This window comes from Cynoglossus semilaevis, chromosome 3 (assembly GCF_000523025.1).
Source record: "Cynoglossus semilaevis isolate Cse_v1.0 chromosome 3, Cse_v1.0, whole genome shotgun sequence".
NCBI classification, from domain to species: domain Eukaryota; kingdom Metazoa; phylum Chordata; class Actinopteri; order Pleuronectiformes; family Cynoglossidae; genus Cynoglossus; species Cynoglossus semilaevis.
The window spans coordinates 3,934,618-3,953,792 of record NC_024309.1 but is presented as its reverse complement, the minus strand read 5'-3'; the positions used below and the strand labels follow the sequence as shown (position 1 = coordinate 3,953,792).

Sequence of the window (19,175 nt, the reverse complement as noted above, 5' to 3'; positions counted from 1 at the left end):
CTCGATTCATTTGTCTCTATACAAATGAAAAAAGCATTTTTTACAATAAGCAAAAAATAAAAAAAACTTATTGTAAATTTAGTTAAATGAATCCAAACATCTGAAAATTACTTTGGAATCATTCTCAAACTGAACCCTTAAGTGCATTATTTTGATTGTGACTCTTTCTAGTTGTCAGTTTTTGTGTGTAAGTGAAGGGTAGCTGGTGATTCCTGGGACTGATTTGGTCATGTGCTGTATATGATAGACTTCAACACATTGTGTGTAAAATGAGTTTATTCATTCTGAATCATCATAATATTATTATATAATAATTCTAAATAATTGAAAGCAAATTAGTTGTTTATCTTCTCCCACTGGGAAAACTTTGTTTTTTAACCTGTCTTCTATGGTAATTTCAGTTTCTATTTAAGAAATGGGCCACATTAAAAAGAGAAAGTGTCCACATTTCACTCCAGGTTTGAATAAATTAGCCGTCCCAAATTACAACCACACCAGCATAATAAAAGAAAAAAAGGTTCATAAAAAGTCACTCTTCTGGTGATGTATGCAGATGAGCTGGAGAAATATGCATAGAAGAAGACCACTGCTGATTTTTTCCACGGAGGTCAAATTACAGAATGGCTGAGGGCAGTGCTCTTTGCTCCCTGCCCACCCATGAGTCTGTCTGCTAACCCCTCCTGCTCTCCTTTAAAAAATATCCTCTATGCTTATTCCAAATGCCATCCTCCCCTGTGTGGCACATTCTCATTTTCTCCAAACTACGTCCTCCTGTCACATGATTTCAGCAACAATTACTTTTGGTATCACCTCTAAGTGTGAAGTTCACTGAAGACTACGTCCCCGGAGGCTTCCTATCTAAACCTATTACAGNTGGACCCACTCGAGAAGCAGAGTGTGGAACATTTAAATAAAGTGCTGAGGACTTTGACAAGTCCTTGCAGCAACCAAAACCAATCGAACCATAGCTGAAAGATGAGAAGAGAAGTGCAGCTGTCTGTTGTCTGGTATTCTGACACATAAAAGATATTTATTTGTCTGTTTATTCATTTATTTTTTTCAATTCATCTGCCATTTCTCAAGTCACTCACCTGGTTGGCTTATCCCTTCTTTCTGCCTTCTTCCATCTAGTTCTTACCCTAAGGCTTCAGACCCAACCCCACGGGGGTCATGCATGGGTACGTGACCCTCCTCCTCCCCCAGTGACATGCAGACACAAATCTGAGCTCTGCAGCTGAGGTAGGTCAACATCAAAATGTGTGAGGAACGATTGAGGCAGCTAATTTAACAATCACATCTATGTGAGTGTGTGTGTGTGTTTGTGTGTACCAGTGAGTCTTAGGGTGCATGCAATCTTGTGCAATCTCCTTGCCCCAGGTCACACATATGTACTTAAGCACCTACGTGCTGAATCAGCCACCCATCTCCCTGATTGATGATCTGAGTGGCTGCGTCTCGTAAAACTCTCGTCTCACCGCACACCTGGGATCCTTACGCAACCCAAGGTGGGCCTGAGTCTCGCAAGTGGCAGCGAGAATAAAAACAATTGAAGTTCTGTCGGGACGAACACGTGCATATGGTAAACTGGTATTTGACTCGTTTTACAATTGATATAAAAGTGGTTTCAAAACCATCATCCAGCCATTAAGCCATTTAGTTTACGGTTGATGTGGAATTAAAGAAGAAACCAAGGAGATCAGCCCCGACCAGGAAGACCCCCACGTTGAGCACTCAGCGTCCAGCTGCTGCTAAAAGCCCTTTCAATCAGACTGTCAGGTGGCTACAAAGCTGCCACACAACAGCGTTACAGCAGATTGATGGAGGTGCTTGTAGGTGCTGGGAGCAACAGTCGCAGCAACTGTGTAGACAATGTTCCAAACAGTGACAACCACCACAGAGAACACGTGGGTGGAAGAGTTTCACTCTGCACAGGCCTCGTGCTCATCTGCTGGGGTTTTCATGAGGTCATTGCCGTTCCCAGTCCTCTTATTGCCCAAGTTTGCCTTTAAATGGTTGTTTTATTTGACATCAGGTCCTATTTTGTTGTTGCCTTATCTGCTTATGGTATGTTAAATGTGGAAGAATTAGGATAAGACATCAATAAATATACATGGCAAATGTGTGCTTTTTAGGTTAAGGTTGTTTTGGGTACTATAGAGTTTTTGTTTGTTATGTGGGGTAGAAGGTCAGATAAGTTACTTGGTAAAAAAAAGGGTTAAATGATTGCGGCTGTCCCTCATTGTCCCACTCAAACCTGCTACTTGTCGGTTTGGAGGTGGTCACCCTGTCTGTACGTCGTGTTAGAGGAACGTATGGCAGTTTAATGCTGCACCACGTGGAGCTGAGGGTTGAACTGAATCAGTCAGGGAGATGAGGCTGGTCGTTTCTCTGCAGGAGCACGGTGATGTGAGCAGAGTGTCAGGCCGTCCTCTAGACTTCTTAAACCTGAGGTGACAAAGGTGTGGGGACATTATGTGACCGTGGCTCAGACTGGTTCAATCAGTCTCCTTATTATTATTATTAGCTACTGGCTTCCCACAGGGCACACACTGCCCCCGATGCACTGCACATGTTAGCTCCCATGTGATAACCCGGCTAACACAGTAACAGTAAAGATGTTACTCCAAGTGAAATGTTTAAAAAACATTGTATTTTTATGCAATGTAAGTATGGCAACTAAAATGTATTAAAATGCATATGAAATGGCCAAACATAAAGTAACATGATTAGTATATTGATCAAGAAATATTTTTGGTGTGCACTGATTCAGGAGTCAAATAGCACACAACAAAAAACATTCAGCATGATTAAATGGACGCTGTTATATTATCCAGTGATTGGGACATTTATTGAAGCTCTATTATAATTTTGTTTTTTATATTAATAAATCAATACGCAGAGCACAAAATTTGTCTTCAATTTGGTCATTAAATCTAGATGATGGCCTTTCTACAGTGACCTTTGACCTTTTTGTCACCAGGTGGTTGACTACAGTGCACTTTGATTTGGTTGCTGTAGGGCAGGAACACAGCTAGTAAAATGGGGGGGAGTGGGGGTCTCAGTGTGTCAGTGCAGGGCAAAGATTTACCCACTCTGCCCTCAGAAGCTGGTGGGGAGTTCACCGCTAATTAGTGCTTCTGTGAGGGTCACCTGCTGTGACCACATGGGTAGAAGTATGACTAAAAGAGTGGGTCACTCAAGTGTTGTTTTGATTCTATAACATCAGACACAGGAACTCATATTTTAAAAGATATAAATACATTCTTAGCATCAAAAAAATCAAATCAAATCACTGTTTCTCTAACATTTAGAAACCTTAAACACGTCAATAATGTTGCTCCTATTTAGAAATGTACATTACACTTAAAGATGCCACAGGCAGTGTGAATAATGAAGCTAATTTGAATTTAACTTTGATTACCAAGACGTAACAACTATTTTTGACCATGAAACTCTGTAAACACATCGTGTCTCCCTGCAGCTTCGGTGGGCAGTGATTAATCATTTCCACATCAGGAATACCAAAAAAAAAAAAGTCTGATGTTGCACATTTGAACAGAATTCCATCTGAATGCTAACATGAGCCAGAGGACAAAGGCCTCTTTAATGAAAGACCAGGCCATAAACTGCCTCATACAGTCACAAGGCTCTCACAAACCACTGCGAGGTGTTTTTATCTGCCGCATCTTTGAAACACTTGACACGTGCACACGCACACGCACAGACGCAGGAAACAACCTTTTGGAAGATAAATACCAACAGCTCTGTTCTCAGGGGGAAAAAAACTGAACTCAGGAGTCAGTGGAAGTCTAAATGGCTCTGATTTAGGAGCGCAGATCCAATGTCAAATCATAAAATATGTGCACAGAGATTTAGTGATAAAGACGAACAGAAGGTTCAAGGTTCAGTACAAGTTGAGGAAAAATATATTAAATTTCATAGGAAAATATTTAACAATATATTTAATATAATGAATAAATTAATATAATATCTTAATTGAAGGTTGATTAGGGTATTTGTAGTGATCATTCATAGAGCAAAATATTCCTCATAACTGGAAAAAGAAATCCAAGGAATCATAGCAGAGCATGTGTTGAAATGAAAATGATAATTAAGACAAGATAATTATGTTAAGCTCCTGATTAAGCTTAAGTTTTTCTAAATTAATTTGTTTTTTTTCACCCCCAGAATATTATATACAAACTTATATACTTCTCTTTCGTGAATGTATTCTTTGGGTTATATACTCTCTATAGGCAAACATCTTTTTCCAACAGATTCTGGCCAAATGATTCCTTTTCTAGTACATCTTCCCCAGGTTTCCCTAAGCAGAAGGACAGAGCAGTCAGAGGTGGAATATTTTTAGCATTAGCAGCATATCATTGGTTTGTGCTACGGCTCGTTAAATAGGTCAGATCCCAACAGGGTCGTGACGACGACCTTTGTACTTTAAGGTTTTCTGAAGTTATTATTCTGAGTAAATAATGTAAAGTTGATTTTTAGAGATGTTACTGTTATAAACCCTTGATTGGAACACAGGCCTTGTCTTAGTTATATTGACTCAACTGTATGTTTGCGACTTATAGTTGCACATTTCAGACTTTTATTTATTATATCAATTTAAAGGCAAGTCTGCATTTGGAATTAATGGGTCTTTCATTGATTTCAAAAGCAAACATTCAAACAGATACATACAGTAAGGCTTTATGAAGCATGGATCATTGTTCACAAGTCATAAAAGACCCCTGTGCCTCTGGCAACCTTTCTCCCCCTCTCCCTCCTTCTCCCTCCGCAGAATCCCCGGGGCAGCACAAGAGTTGAAATGACACACAGTGGCTGACTGTCGCCCACGGGGCCAGCATTCAGGCCTTGGCTGGCTGGGTCTGTGCGGCAGCTGGTAAGCCCGCTACCCTGTTTCTGGCCTGCAGCATCAACAGTGGTGGTAGTGGCACTGATTGGAGCCTGACTCTGATCTCTGACTGGGGCTGACGCTCAACTGCTCGCCGCTGCCCACACGACTGGTTGTACAGTGGAACATGGAGCAGGTATTCAATCAGGACACACAGCGAACTGAACTAACAGATCTATGGTGGTCTGAAGTGATTGACAGGATCAGACACAGGGCAAGAAGACACCAGCCAAATGGGTTTGGTTGTTGAACCAGCAACCACATTTATTTGAGGAGACAGTTGTGAGAAAATGCATTGACCTGGTACAAAGCGACAGTCACTCAGACACGATGTTCAGCTAGTTGTACAACATCTGCTCGAATTTCCTAAGAACCTGTAATACTTGTAAAACACTAATGGCTCAGATTAGACTTTTTTTCATTTATTATTCATAAATAGACACACCTTTTAAACACACATGCAACACTTTTCTTCCCTTTACTGTGACATGAACAGCCCTTGCACAAACATGTTTAAGGCTTTCGGCAGTTGCAAAACAAGGTTAGAAAAAACACCCTTAAAACTTTCACATCATTGTTCCCACAGCACTGGTAAAGGGTTAAGACACAAATCCTCACATGGTTGCTGTGAAATGACCATTTTGATTATTTTGTCAAACTAATAATTTAACTGTTTGCTAAACAATTTTTAATTCCTTAGATTTTAGTCATGTGACCAGGAGATGATATAATGACAGGAATCACACGTCTAAGAGATGTAGCAACTTTAAAAGACATGGTGACAATTTGGACTGAAGTTGTTCTGATGACCGTGGTCTTAGTGCCTGGAGGGGTAAATTCTGTTCTTGAGCACAACTACTGGAGGAAGGTGGCGTCTGACACCGGGGTAATGTTGAATGTGGTCAAACCATCGTGTCACATTCATGAACTGCTCCTTCTCCTGCATGGCTAAGTCCAGCTGTTTGGAGATATGGCAGAAACAAAGGTGAGACTTTTAGTCAAAGTTAATTTACAACACATTTTACAGTTACAGCTTTGAGGCATGTAAGTTAATGTCTCTAAAAACGAAGTTGTGCTAACTGATCTAGATGTACAACATCACAGCAGACTGAAGTCTAGCCTTCAGCGAATCAGTCAAATGAACGTCAGAGGAGACTGTTGTTGAAGGGATGACCTAAGTGACCCCTGCTCCCTGAAGTTGAAAACATTTTGATTCAAACCAAAGTGACGCCCTCTCTGCCACAACCTCTGACAAGTCTCACCATGTGATGTCTCCCTTTTTCCTTCCCTCCCTCCATCTCACTCTGTATACACTTTTTCTGAACTCACTTCTTGTTATAAATCCCATGAGGCATAAAAACCTGCCGGCCCCCGTGTGGGGCTGACCACCCTACGTTGTGACACTTCACTTCTGTGATCTGTGTGTTTATTTCTAACGTGTTCTTGTTGCCCTTTAGCCATGTGATCTGGTCTAATTGTGTGTTATGCACTGTGACAAATTATTTATTGAAGTTGTGGTTTGAATGAAGTGAGCAGTGATGCAGACAGGATGGAGGGATCAAGAGAGGCATTGAAATTCATCCCCGATTATAAAATCGCAAGCCTTAAAATCGGTTTCATTAAAATATTTCTTTGGAGTGTTTCTGTAATGTTTCGTGACATCTGTTACAACAGCAGAAAGAAGAAAGGGTTTAGATTTATGAAAAGCTCCTCAGAAAATCTCATGTTTCATTTCCTTCTTTTCTATAATCATTTAATTTTGTTCTTCTTTACCTTATTTCAGATATCTTCAGCTGTCAAACTATCTTTAAACTTTTGGTATTTTTTAATGTATGATCTCTTAGTGTGACTACTGTTTAAAATCTCAGCAAAAACCTGCTCAATTGGAGTGTGTAAAAAGACAAATGAAGGTGTAACTTACGATGATGGGATGGATTCCGTAGTACATGAGAATATCAGCCAAAGTGAACTGGTTTTCGGCCATAAAGGTTTTGTCTTGCAGATACAGGTTGAGATCCTAAACAGAGAGAATTAAAAAAAAACCAAAACAACAACATAAAATCAGTTTGTATAAAGCATGTTATTATACTGGTTATGGTTGCTGTATTTTCTATTTAACCCAAACTACACCATCCTTCCTTGTCCATACTATATATAATTGGAGGTCATTTAACCTTCAACATTGATTGCAACCTAAACCATAAATACATGGTCTATTGTGGTGGGACTCATACCAAGAGTTTTCTGATGCACTTTTAGGTGAATGTCCCACATTTCAGTTTGCATGTGTATCTGCTGTGCTATGTGAATAGGAAAATAACACATCCTGAGGGGTTATGACTGGCAACTTAGTACAGATGTGTTTAAAAAAAAAAAAAAAGCCCTTTTCTTTTTCTGTACAGCTCTTGCCAGCAAATGCGATGAAGCTGTCCTAAACTTGGACAGCACTGTCTGTGCTTTTCACAGTTCAAGTCAGTGTGTTCAAAGTCGTGCGTGAAGAGCTGGTCCCATGGGACACGACCATCTTTAGCACTTGTACATTGTGCAAAGGAAACACGCCACGCACGCAGAACGTCTTGGAGGCAAATTGAGTTATTGTGCGGCAAGAGTGGGTGATGCCAAACAAGGCATGAAGACTGCAGACTTCCTCCTCTTCTACTATCAGATCCTTGCTTTTCTTAGCCTGCGGCTACGGAGCTGAAGCCCAGTCAAGCATCAGAGGAGAGGCTGCCTCGCTGCCACCCCCCACCCACCACAGGGAGATCCAAACCTGAGTTCTTCTTTGTCTGTCCCCACCTGAAATCTACATTCTCTATTATTGGATATTTCCTGTTTATAGATATATCTGTGCAGACATTTCTTGGCCATTAAATCATCTATTCTAAGGACAGAAGGGAAAGAAATGAAGACAATTTAAAGAGTGAATTTGGTTAAGGTGGGTAAGATTTAAGCAAACTTTGAAATCAGGTCAAAAAAGGAAAAGGAACCCCCCCCCAAAAAAAAAAATCTAAATTACATCATAGGGCAAGAAAGTGCTCTGGACTCCTGCATTTGACAGTTTATCTCTCAGTGTATAATAATCTAATGAAATATGACTGTTTGAAAGCTGGAGTTTAAGCAGCAGGACAGGACAGAAGGGCTGCGCTGCTCTGGGCAACTTCCTTATCTAAGTGGCACCATTAAAATATTTAGGAGACCTGTCCAGAAACATGCAATTGAACAGCATGACTCCTCGCCTGTGAAACATCACTGTGTTCAGACGACATACACACACAACACACTCTTCGTGCTGACAGAACTGTGCCAAGAGGCGCCAAGCATCTGACAGACTAACGGCTGACAATGCACTTCATGCTGACTGGCATCAGACATATTAAAACATTTTTCTCTGTCTTGTGGGCCTGTGTCACTGGACAACACATCAGTCTGGAGTCCTGTGACTTGTGCCTTGTCAAGACCATTATGTACACACGTGCAAACAAGAGTAAAGATCATGTGTGTGAAAGAAAGAGTATACTTCATTATGACTTAACTTTAAGATCCAACTGAGGCAATCTCACAAACAATTGATATTTTTTAAGAGACTTCATCAAATATTAGATCTGCTACCTTCAGGATGGTCCTGATGTCATCTTTATTGTAGTTGTTAAGCTTTGTGACCCTGTACTCCAGCCACTGCTGCACCACAGCCCTGCTTTCTGCAGAGTCGCCCAACAACTCAGATCGCTTCGCCTCTTTGACTAGGTTACAGGCTATCGTAATTAACCCCACCAGTGGAGGTCCATCGCTGCTCTGTAGCACAGGTACCTGAAGAGAGAAAAAAGGACATATAAGGCATATATCAAAACTATGTAACTATAAACTACCATAACCATGTTAAAAAATAGTCCTGGCAAAGCCCTTATGTTCATTATAACCCCCAAATAAGCATCACCTATTTATGTTCTATTATATAATCATTACAAATTTAAGTTACTGAGAGGGTTTAGTTACAGGCTTACTCATCACTGGTAATATACAGTGAAAATAATCCAAATTTCATGCAAAGAAAAAAAATAAACAGACTAAATATATATTAAATATAGAATGATTTTTAAAGCATAAATATATTTTAAATAAATCACTGCATACTTAATTTAGAAGTACATCGTTAAAATAAAGCATGCAATATTGCATATTACTCAGAAGTAATGGGGGGGATTCCCATTTTTTCACGAGAACAAATTGCCAAATAACCAATTGTTTTTTATAAAAGAAACACACTAATTGTGAAAAAAAATACCAATTAGTTTTAATATAAAACCCCAAACCAAATAACCAATTGTTTCTTATAAAAGAAACACACTAATTGTGACCAATTAGTTTTAATATAAAACCCCAACGGTGACACATTATAAAGGCATACGTTATATCCCTGATTGTGTCGTACATAAAGCATCTACAAAGCAATGAGCTGCTTTCATTTTATTGCGTGCAACGAAAGCAGCTCTTTATAAGTCTATATAGACAACTCCAATAACACACTTTAGTAATAGAGAGCAGAAGTAACTATTGTTTTGCCACGAGGGGTTAAGAATCGAAAGAACAGCCATTTTTAAACGTTCATGGGTTAGCCTGTTAGCCTTGCCATGCTACTAACGTGTCATCATCTTTAATAAAACACTTTAAAGTCCCTTGCTGTGAACGACAGCAGTCACTCACATCACCTTTTTATCTCCTTGGGTACTGTATTTGTTCGGCTTTTTAAGCTCTAAAAATTTCTCCAGCGACGAAAGCTCCCGTAAAGCCATGTTTCTTATTGACACAGGCGAGTTTTTTCCCCAACCCAGCTGAAGAAAGACAACCTATGATTGGTTTAGGATTACATACGTCTCCTATTTCTGACCAATTGCCTTTCCGCATCTCTCCTACGTAATCAAAACCAAATCGGGTAAGGGGAGGGCACAATATGCATCCTGATTGGTTAAACCCAACACACACCCATCAGAGAACTCTAAACCAATTAAAACACGCAATTGGAATAAAATAAAATAAAATAAAAATAAAATAGACACACACATATATATACACACAGACATGGAGAAAATAATAATGTTCACTTACCCACATTATTGTCTCAGCTTACTGTACTTTAAACACATGTTGCACAATGCTGGCATTATTGTTACAAACTGCTGGGTGCTGTGATACTTCGGGAGCTAAAGTAACTTACATATGTGTAATAACTATAACATAATTATATCTTTTTTTCTCAATATCCAGAACAAAATATATGTATCATGGAACTTTGCTTTATCTACAGAAACAATGCAAAATACATTTATTATATAAGGGCAGACAATAAAATAAAATAAATAAAATAACAGATAGCATTTTGACAGAGACAATTTGGTAAAGTAATGCTGTCCCAGAGAAAAAGAAATCATAAGTTTGGCTGTGCATTAAATCAAACATCATAGTAATAAAGACAAAACTATATGACGTAAAATCTTTCAGTTGTGCTGTTTGTTCAGATGTAGGCACTGGCACATCACACACATTTACTCAAGAGGGCACTTCTATGTACGCTTGCAGCATTTTAGTGTGTCTGCCTTAAGTAAATGCCTCTAAGATGCCACATCCTGTCTGGACTCAGGCAGGCTGAAGACAGCGATCCCCAGTGCCCGGGACTAACTGTAGCCTTTGGGAGTTTTCTTATGCCGATTGTGATACACAATCTGGGGTCACATTAGTAAGAAGATCTCCAGTGGGGGTCACTAACAATGCCGTGGGGCTTCCCGAGGCAGTGATAAAGCAGCCTCAGTCCTGTTACATATACTGTCTCCTCTTCAGCGTACAACAGTATGCAGCTTACAATATGCTGTTACACTGATTTGTCTAGCTCTGATGTAGGGTCATGGCCCCGCCTGTCGTCTCTACTACCTTTCATGACCTGTGAGAGCTGAATGAGTGCTGTATTTAAACCACACAGATGCTCACTGAAGGAGACGATGGTATTGGCTGTGAGTGGTCAGTATGAGAGCTGTCAGCACAGATTGGTGAAATTACACTTACGTACAGTATGTGCAGGTCACATGCCCAGTGTACAGTGAATATGAGGGTCAGGGGAGGGGCAGATAGTGAGATGACAGATGCAGAAATTGTACATGTGCTGCATGTACCTTTACTGTAGATCAAAGCTGCCCAAAGTGGGGCCCATTGGCCAACAGTGGTCTAGAATAATGCAAAAGTGGGCCCACTGGGAAAAAACAAACAAACGAACACCTTGTAAATATATCAATTATAATGCATATGAATCCATCTATCCATTTTAAATCCGTTCCGCAGAATTTTCGCTATATCGCGGTATTTTACGGTATTTTTTTCTTCTCTCTCCTAGGAGAAGCTTAATTACTCCAATTGCGCTCACCTACGTCCGGAGCTGCACCTGCGTAACTACTCCCGTGCTCTCTCTCCTTCAGCTCAAACCGCGTCTTTTTAATTTACGTAATATGTATGTCTTATATTTCCATCATACAACTCTACTCTGCATACAATTGGTTGGAAAAGGGTAATACAGTCTAGGGAGGGTTGATAACACTGTGGGGGAGATTTGTAAAGGGTAAATATATACGTAAATAATACAAAAACGATGGAACGCAACTACCGCGATAGGAGAGGGATCACTGTAATCAGCATTGAAAGGAACAGTCAGAGTGTTCATGTTTATGTGTGTATTTGAGTGTGTGTGATGTACAGTATGAAGAGCAGGATGGTTGAGTCACTGACTGATCCGGAGAGCGCCCTCCAGACAAAGAATGTGAGTATGACAGATCTCTCCATTTCCTCTTCTGCTTACATGCCAACCCACACAGCTTCAGGACGTGCTGGAGGACACAGTACCAGCTTACGACAAACCTCGTCCCTGCCTCCTGTCCAGCCGCAGCAGCCACTTAGGACTATTAATTACTGCTCTGTTCTCTGCTCCTTACCCGTAGTCATCTGTGTCCTCCTCAGACGAACTAGCTCAGTGGGACCATCATGATTCTTATAGTTTCTGAAAAGTCAGACCTTTTTTTATTGAAATTGCCCACTGGCCTTGCAGGTTTTCTCCGTCTCTTTATGTCTCACTCTCATTGTCTGTGTCTCTCGTCCATATTTCATGCAAAATATGGAAAGAAACTGCCATGTGGTGGCCGAAAGGAGTTAAACTAACCGCAATTTAAACTAGGCCGTGCCTCACAAAGACCAGGTTTTGGTCGCCAGTAAAACTTGATCCAAAAAGAATGTTTCTCACTGAGCTGTTGTTCTGCCTATCACCAGCAGGGAGCACTGTGGGTCTTTAGAAAATTAAAGAGTGCGTTTTTCTTTTGCTATGTTGAGACTTGGTAAAATGAACTTTTTCAACTGAAATAGAAATGATGGCATTAGAATAATATGAAGCCTTGAAAAACTTTTAGGAAGACCTTATTTACTTAAATTATACGTTGACAATTAAAACGAATAAGTAGATTTTTTGTTTTTAAAGAAGAAAGACAAAAGGAGACAAATTATTGATTATTGTTATTTCAGTTTTTGCCATAAACACAGAATCTAATTTTCTACAATGACATTGTATAAAAAGGACCAAAACATTCCACGGAGCACTTAAAAAATGATAATAATAAACCCACAACATAATAATAATAACACAGCTTTGCTGTGATGCCTACTGAAATTTATCCCACAAAAACTCCATCATTTTGACTAGTTGACTAGAGTTGAAGATGGATAGGGATCATAGGCATGTGAGAACACCTTTGAGAAGGCTCTGCCCAGATCTTAATCCTCTCTGCTCATTTGTCTTCATGTCTTTAACCCATTAGTTTGATTCACTACCTCTGGAGTGGAAAATTGAAAGCTCGGGCTGGCACTTGTCTCCACTACAACCGAGTCCACTATATCCCTTTCATGTGGCACTTTATGGCCTGCTGCAGAGGGTCAGGAGGTGTACTATATATAGTATATGTACTGTATATAAATTTAAGAATATAAGTATATGTACGTATGTGTGTGTGTGTGTGAGACAAAAAAAAAGGATGGACAGAGCGGGTCGGTGGGTGTATAGAGAAAGATATAGGGAGATTCAGAGGGTTATTTGTCCTTCTTTCCCACTCTGTGAGCTAGGAATCATGGTCTGCATGACAGGTCGGCAGCCCCCATCGGGGGTGATCTATATGAGACCCTCTTTATTGGCAATTTCAACCAAGGGACAGATGAGACTGCAGCCAGCCAGCCGGACAGCCAGGCTATGATGAAAGTGGCCAGGATTCACCTGTGACTCTCGCACTGAAGGCTAGAGAAATAATACATCAGAGGTGATAAGTGGAGATATGTGCAGTGTAGATGTTTGGGTCGTGTGTGTGCACGTGTGTGTGTGGCGGTAGAAATAATGTATGGTCGCTGTCATGCCCAGAGGTCTCTGTTTAGTATGGAAAGAATCACTGAGTAGTGTTGCAGGCAGATTTGGAATGAGATGCTTTGGTTACTTTACATATTGTTGGAATGTAGGGTAAATAATTCAACTCAGAGCAACAGTCAGGAATCTGTCCATGACTTATTGCTTTTGGCTCCTTTCGAGTAACAAGACTGTTGAACATACGCATTCCATAACAAAGTCTGCACTGAACTGTGATCCGTGTAGAACTGCTTCTGTTTGTGAATGTGGATCAGCGCAGGGCGCTGACAACATTAAAAAGCATTCTAAAACCTTGATGTATTGATGCTGATTGTAATGAAACATTAAAGCCAGTACTTAAATATCACTTTAAGATTCCGACTGTACTAAAGCGCAGCTCCTCTCTCCCGCAGACTATTCTCGACATTCTGCACTGGGGTAGCGCCGATATCACGTTCAGCTCTTCTCTTCCAAGTGAGTGAAACACATTTCCCTTTTTTCAAAGTGTTGAATCGCACAAGGCAAATCACTGGGAAGCATGACAACATTCAAGCTCTGAGCAGACAATATGTCCTCAAGCCATTTCTCCATCCAACGCTCTGCTGAATGAAAGACAGAAGCCTGCACAGTGATGAACACCATGAAATAACCCTGTAATGAACAACTGCTCTCATATAAGAAGGCCTGTTCAACTAGGACCAGCCATTAGACCCGTGCCTCTCTGTTCACTCCAAATTGATTAGTACAGTCTGGGAAGCATTGATCAGAGGTTTGCTTTCAAGTGTTGGTAGGGTGGAGGGGGTGGAGGGAAATAGAGATTCAAGAGCATCAGGCAGGATCAAGGACTGTATTTTGGTCACAGTCATAAGTACCTCAGCACTAGTGTAACCTGTACGTCTGAAATATGCCAATATTTTTCTTCTTTTGTTGATGTTCTGTAAGAGTTCATAAGATGGGACATATTTCTTTCCACTGGGATTCTAAAGATATTATTCAAATGCTTCGTGTTGTCTTCACAGAATGGCATCTCGTGCAGTTTTATCTACATCGTCCGGTGAGAACCTGTAACCTCTGCTTGCTTGTACATCACATATGCTCTGTTCTGTGTTTGCTATTCTCCCACTTAATAAAACTATCAGATTTAGCCAAAGACACAGACACATGCAGCAGGGCTCTGTTTGCAGATAGAGCCAAAGACAATCTCCCACTTACCTGGGGGGACCTGCTAGTTTTAGCCCTTGCGGCTATACAGATCCTCCATCAGCACATCACTGACAGAGAAGTCAGGTCTCTCCCTCACCCAGTATCCCTCTTCCCTCCCACCACCTCCGACCTGTAAACCATTTATCTCGAGATAACTTTGTCAGATTGTCAACCAAACTCTCCGGTGGGAGCCAGGCCCAAAGCCTATTATGTGGGAATCATTGCAGGCCGCGGCTGGTCACTGCTAAATGGATACTCCCTGTGAGCTGCCCGCGCCTTGACTGTATTATTGGGGCTTTTATTCCCTCATCGGCCCAGGACAACCACAGTTACGCCATCAGTAATCAAGTTGGCCAAACTGTGCTGGTTTGCTGATTACATAAAAAGGCTGGTTGTACGTGAACAGATGTAATACTTGTAGAAATGTGAGCATAACTGCATTCACTGCTGTTCTCATTCCTGTCCTCTTTTCTGCCTTTCACACTCTTCTGAAGCAGTATCATTAGTTTGGGTTTTTTGTGTGTGTTAATGTTGCCTTTAACCCCAATGCCTTGTGACAGGTTGCCCAGGCCTTTCTGTGCTATTCTCGTCTAGAAGACCTTGTTCCTGAATAACTTGGCACCTCTAATCACGAGTGCTCTTAATTTATTCTGGGATGCCTTTAAAGTGCCAACATGCTGAGGGCTCCACATGGACGCCTGCAAAACTAAAGGAGCTAACAACAAATATTAAAAGGCGTAAAAAGGGGGTGAACACTATAACATTTATATATCAAAACACCTCACCCTATGATCACCATTTTCTTTTAGATCTACAAGAGATTTGTAGATTTACAAAATCCAGAAAACAAGTTAAATCAGAAACTGTATCTCCACAACTGTTAAATTGTCTGGTTTGCTGAAATCAAGGAAATGCACAATGAGAGTTTACTCTAGGTCTATTTAACACTTGTGGCCGTGTCTGTTGCTTCAAAAGAGCTGGGCTTGATGTGGGTGCACATAGATGCCCACCCATGTCAACTCCCCCACAGTCCTCTCTGTGACACCCCCCTTTAGTAGCGTAATGACCTGGCACTAACAACCTTCATTTGACTCTATCAGGGTCAGTGTCAATGGCTGTAGTTTGAACCAGTGGCTACAAATGGACCCTGCCTTTTTTTTTTCTTTTTAGCTATTTTTTTTATACTTTTTTTCCTACTTCCTTATATATATAGTTATATATTTTTTTTGAAGAAGTACTTCCTACTTTTTCTTTTTACCTAACATTTGCTAGATGATTAACTGTGGCCCACCCTACCACCCCCAAAACAGTCTCCTTTTTAGCTATTTTTTTTATACTTTTTTTCCTACTTCCTTATATATATAGTTATATATTTTTTTTGAAGAAGTACTTCCTACTTTTTCTTTTTACCTAACATTTGCTAGATGATTAACTGTGGCCCACCCTACCACCCCCAAAACAGTCTCTGTGACATTTGTTGAGCAGTGAATTGTAGCTGGTTTGAATGTGATGGGTGCAACTTGACTTGGACTCCCAGCAGGCACGCACCTGTGAGAGACTATGCTTAAGCGTAAACTTGTTAGTCTTCTACTAAATGACATTTTTCTCCTTCACTGTGTATATGATTTACAGTGTTTCCGTTTAATAAATCTGTCTAGCAGAGGTCAGTCTTTACCCACACCTGATATATGGCAACAAATTATCACCTAACGTACAAAAATTCTCCAAACTTTGACTTCCCTAATGAATTGTCAGTTTGTCATGTTATGGGAAAAAAAATATTAACCATTAAACAGTAAATCCACCATTGGATCAATAAATGTACCCAGTGATTTTTGAAGAGTTGATTTGTGCATTGTGCATAACTGTTACTAGGTAGAAATAATCCAAAGATTTTAAATCTTTCCTTTTTTCAGCTCTGTATTCTTTGTAACGTGAGTGATAAGAGACTGAGACACATTCCAACTTTATTGGCCTTTATTGTGGAGGCACGGACACATCACTGGAGAGGTGAGGATGGGGAGGGAAGAGACATGAGGGGAACTGTAAGCCTCTCTGTCGTCCCTGTCTTGTCCATGCTCCACTGTCACTAACTGCACTCTCCTACAAACTAACTAAGCGTCTCATTTCACCGCTGCCTTTCTAGCAGTGCTGACAGCCCACATATCATTAGAAGTCATGAATGCAGCTTCACCTATAAGTAGAGCTGACAGCTGGAGTCCTACCTATAGCTCCTCACCTCCTTCACCTCCTCCGTCTCCTGAGCAGCAGCTTCCGAGAGACAAAGGGAGACTGAAGGACAGTAACAGAAGCGCTGGCCCTAATTGATAGTCAAGTTGGGTCTGAGTGGAGGCGTCAGGGTGGTTAGGTTCAGATTTGGGAATAGATGGTTTTCTGAATGACCTCTTTTCTCATCCCTGTTAGTTTACCTTCTCTGGCTCACCCTCTCTAGTGCAGCCTCACACTTGTTTTAATTGTCGTTTTATATTTATCTCTGTTCATATATTTATATTTTATTTAATTCCTTTAGTTTTCACCAAATCTAACATTTGTAGCATTGATGTTCACAAAGATGATCATGTGTACAGGAGCTTCATGCATCATAAATACATACTCCAAACATACCTGATTTAAATGTTGCTGCTTAGTTTTTTTAAAATAAAAATCTTAAATTTATTTCACAGTTTTTTCTAATTAGAATTTTGTAATTTGGAACTTAACTGGTGCATACTGAGCCATAGCCCTTATGCTCAAAAATAAATTTAAAAATTTTAAAAGTAGGCCATCTCGTTGAAGCATTTTTGCAATCTTGAGCATCTCATTTTGCAGAATAAATGTTGGTTTTCAACAGTAAAACAAATACACAATTCTGTGGTAAAAAGCAGAAAAAATGTGATGGACGGAGAAGATAAGAGAATGACAGCAGAGGAGGCGCAGGGTGAAAATGTAAGTGCACTTTTTACAGCGCACCCCAGGAGGTCACGTAAACCGCAGACATTTATGTGCATGTGTCAACCTTGAAGCCCCGATAATGGGAGGACGACTCAGAGGAGGTTTCCCTGAGCTGCCTGGTCGGCCCAAAACACAGCGCTAGCACACGACGAGCAGGGAAATGCCAGAGATTGGAAGACGGGTACGGAGGGCGGGGGTTGGGAGCCGTGGAGTGATTAGAGCAATTACTTGTCAAGTGTTTGTCACAGTCAATCACATCTGCCTTTATTGTCTGTGCAGAGACAGGCGGGGAGAACGGGGCTACCCTCAGACCTGGCCGACTGCAGCCCTCGCTGAGGGTGTGTGTGTGTGTGTTTATGTGTAGCTAGTGACGTTTGGTAATGTGAAACTGCCATATCTGGACAATGTTCAGAGTATTATATGTAAGTAATGACTCACAATGGAAGGCTTTAGAGTGCCGCCTCCGTGAATGGTTAGTGATTGGCTGGGTTGTTAGATGGGATAGAAGCAAATGATAGAGAAATGTGAACATAATTGTAAAGAAAACACAGAAATATATGTAGAGGTCATGAGGTCTCAGGGTTGACAGGGACAGTAATGATTGCCAAGGCAGGATTGTCTGATGCAATTTCTTCTTAAATGTTCCCATAACAATGAATGGTATTAAACCCTGTTGAAGCTCAGCTTGAATTGACCTCTAGGAGGCAGTATTTTTCTTGTATTACAGATGCTGTTAGGAATGAATTTATTGGATCTATGAGAAGTTGAAAGGTGTGAAGGCTTGCAGTGACATTGGTTTTTGCGTTGACTCTGTGTAATTTTTCTTCCGCACAAAAATGGTACACTGTTGTCCTTTAAATTGTTAATTGTAGCTGATGTTTATAAATTTTTTTTCACCACATATCATCAAATTGTGCAAGAAAAAACATATTTGTTTGTTTTTTAACAACCAAGTGAAGTAAACTACTACTGCCCTTGAAAACAGGACATGACCACCAGTTCAGTGTGAGACCAGTTTTTCCATCCGTTTACTTTGTGGTTTTCCTGTATCTCTAGCCTTTATCCCACCTTTGGCTTTACTAAATTCAGAGCTGTGACACCAAGTGGATGCTTTTGGCAGCACAGTATTGTTCTGGAGGACTGGTTCGCCCTGCAGATCCCCTGTTGCATGAACCTTTAGCCGCACAGCTTGGAGATCAGCGCCGCTGACCTGCGTTGTTGCTGAGTCTCATGTACTTGGACTCTTCTGTGTGCATTGCTGTCTTTTTGTACCTCTCATGTTTCTCTCAGTCCTGCCTGACCTTTGCCTTATGTGCTGGAAGTGTACAATCATGTTATTTCAGTGTTGGGTTGGAACTAGTTTCAAGGTCTGTCTGAATCCCTGGTAATAGTTTTTTTTTTTTCTCCCGCAACTATTTATATAAGTAGCCCCCATGTCAGTCTTAGCAAACAAGAAGAGAGATGATAGAATGTCAGAGCAGGTCCAGCTTCAGTAAATGTACTATTCAAATAACATGAAGTATATTTATGTCAGTTATGATACTGTAGTATGAGGAGGAAGTGTTTACATTTATACCACATTGTTCATTGCTACAAGTATATTTTATAATAATTTGAAAATTAATAATTATAGAAAACTATAATGTAAGTCATTTTAAACTCTTTATTAGATGACAATGTTCATTCAAAAGCATA

At 40.5% G+C, this 19,175-nt stretch overlaps 1 protein-coding gene and 1 long non-coding RNA gene across 2 annotated transcripts in view; one reads left to right on the top strand and one right to left on the bottom strand.

Annotated features, from left to right (window-relative positions):
* Positions 1-5,143: 5,143 nt before the first annotated feature.
* On the bottom strand, positions 5,144-9,764 carry eef1e1 (eukaryotic translation elongation factor 1 epsilon 1). Its single transcript, XM_008307521.3, has 4 exons — positions 9,616-9,764; positions 8,519-8,716; positions 6,831-6,926; positions 5,144-5,867 (listed from the first exon to the last, which is right to left on the bottom strand). The coding sequence occupies exons 1-4, from the start codon at positions 9,697-9,699 to the stop codon at positions 5,727-5,729; spliced, it is 519 nt and encodes a 172-aa protein (XP_008305743.1). The 5' UTR covers positions 9,700-9,764; the 3' UTR covers positions 5,144-5,726.
* Positions 9,765-10,930: 1,166 nt separating this feature from the next.
* Positions 10,931-19,175, top strand: part of LOC112486882 (uncharacterized) — an 11,329-nt gene continuing 3,084 nt past the window's right edge. Inside the window, exons 1-3 of the long non-coding RNA XR_003049438.1 lie at positions 10,931-11,708; positions 13,739-13,799; positions 14,345-14,379. This is a non-coding gene — a long non-coding RNA (uncharacterized LOC112486882). The remainder of the gene's footprint in view (positions 11,709-13,738; positions 13,800-14,344; positions 14,380-19,175) is intronic.

Bases quoted from the DNA above. Each gene is read 5' to 3' on its own strand.
- eef1e1 (XM_008307521.3), bottom strand. From the start codon at position 9,699: ATGGCTTTACGGGAGCTTTCGTCGCTGGAGAAATTTTTAGAGCTTAAA. The intron at 8,717-9,615 runs GTGATGTGAGTG...TTCTCTCTTCAG, and splicing joins GTACCCAAGGAGATAAAAAG to GTACCTGTGCTACAGAGCAG. The intron at 5,868-6,830 runs GTAAGTTACACC...ATCTCCAAACAG, and splicing joins ACGGAATCCATCCCATCATC to CTGGACTTAGCCATGCAGGA.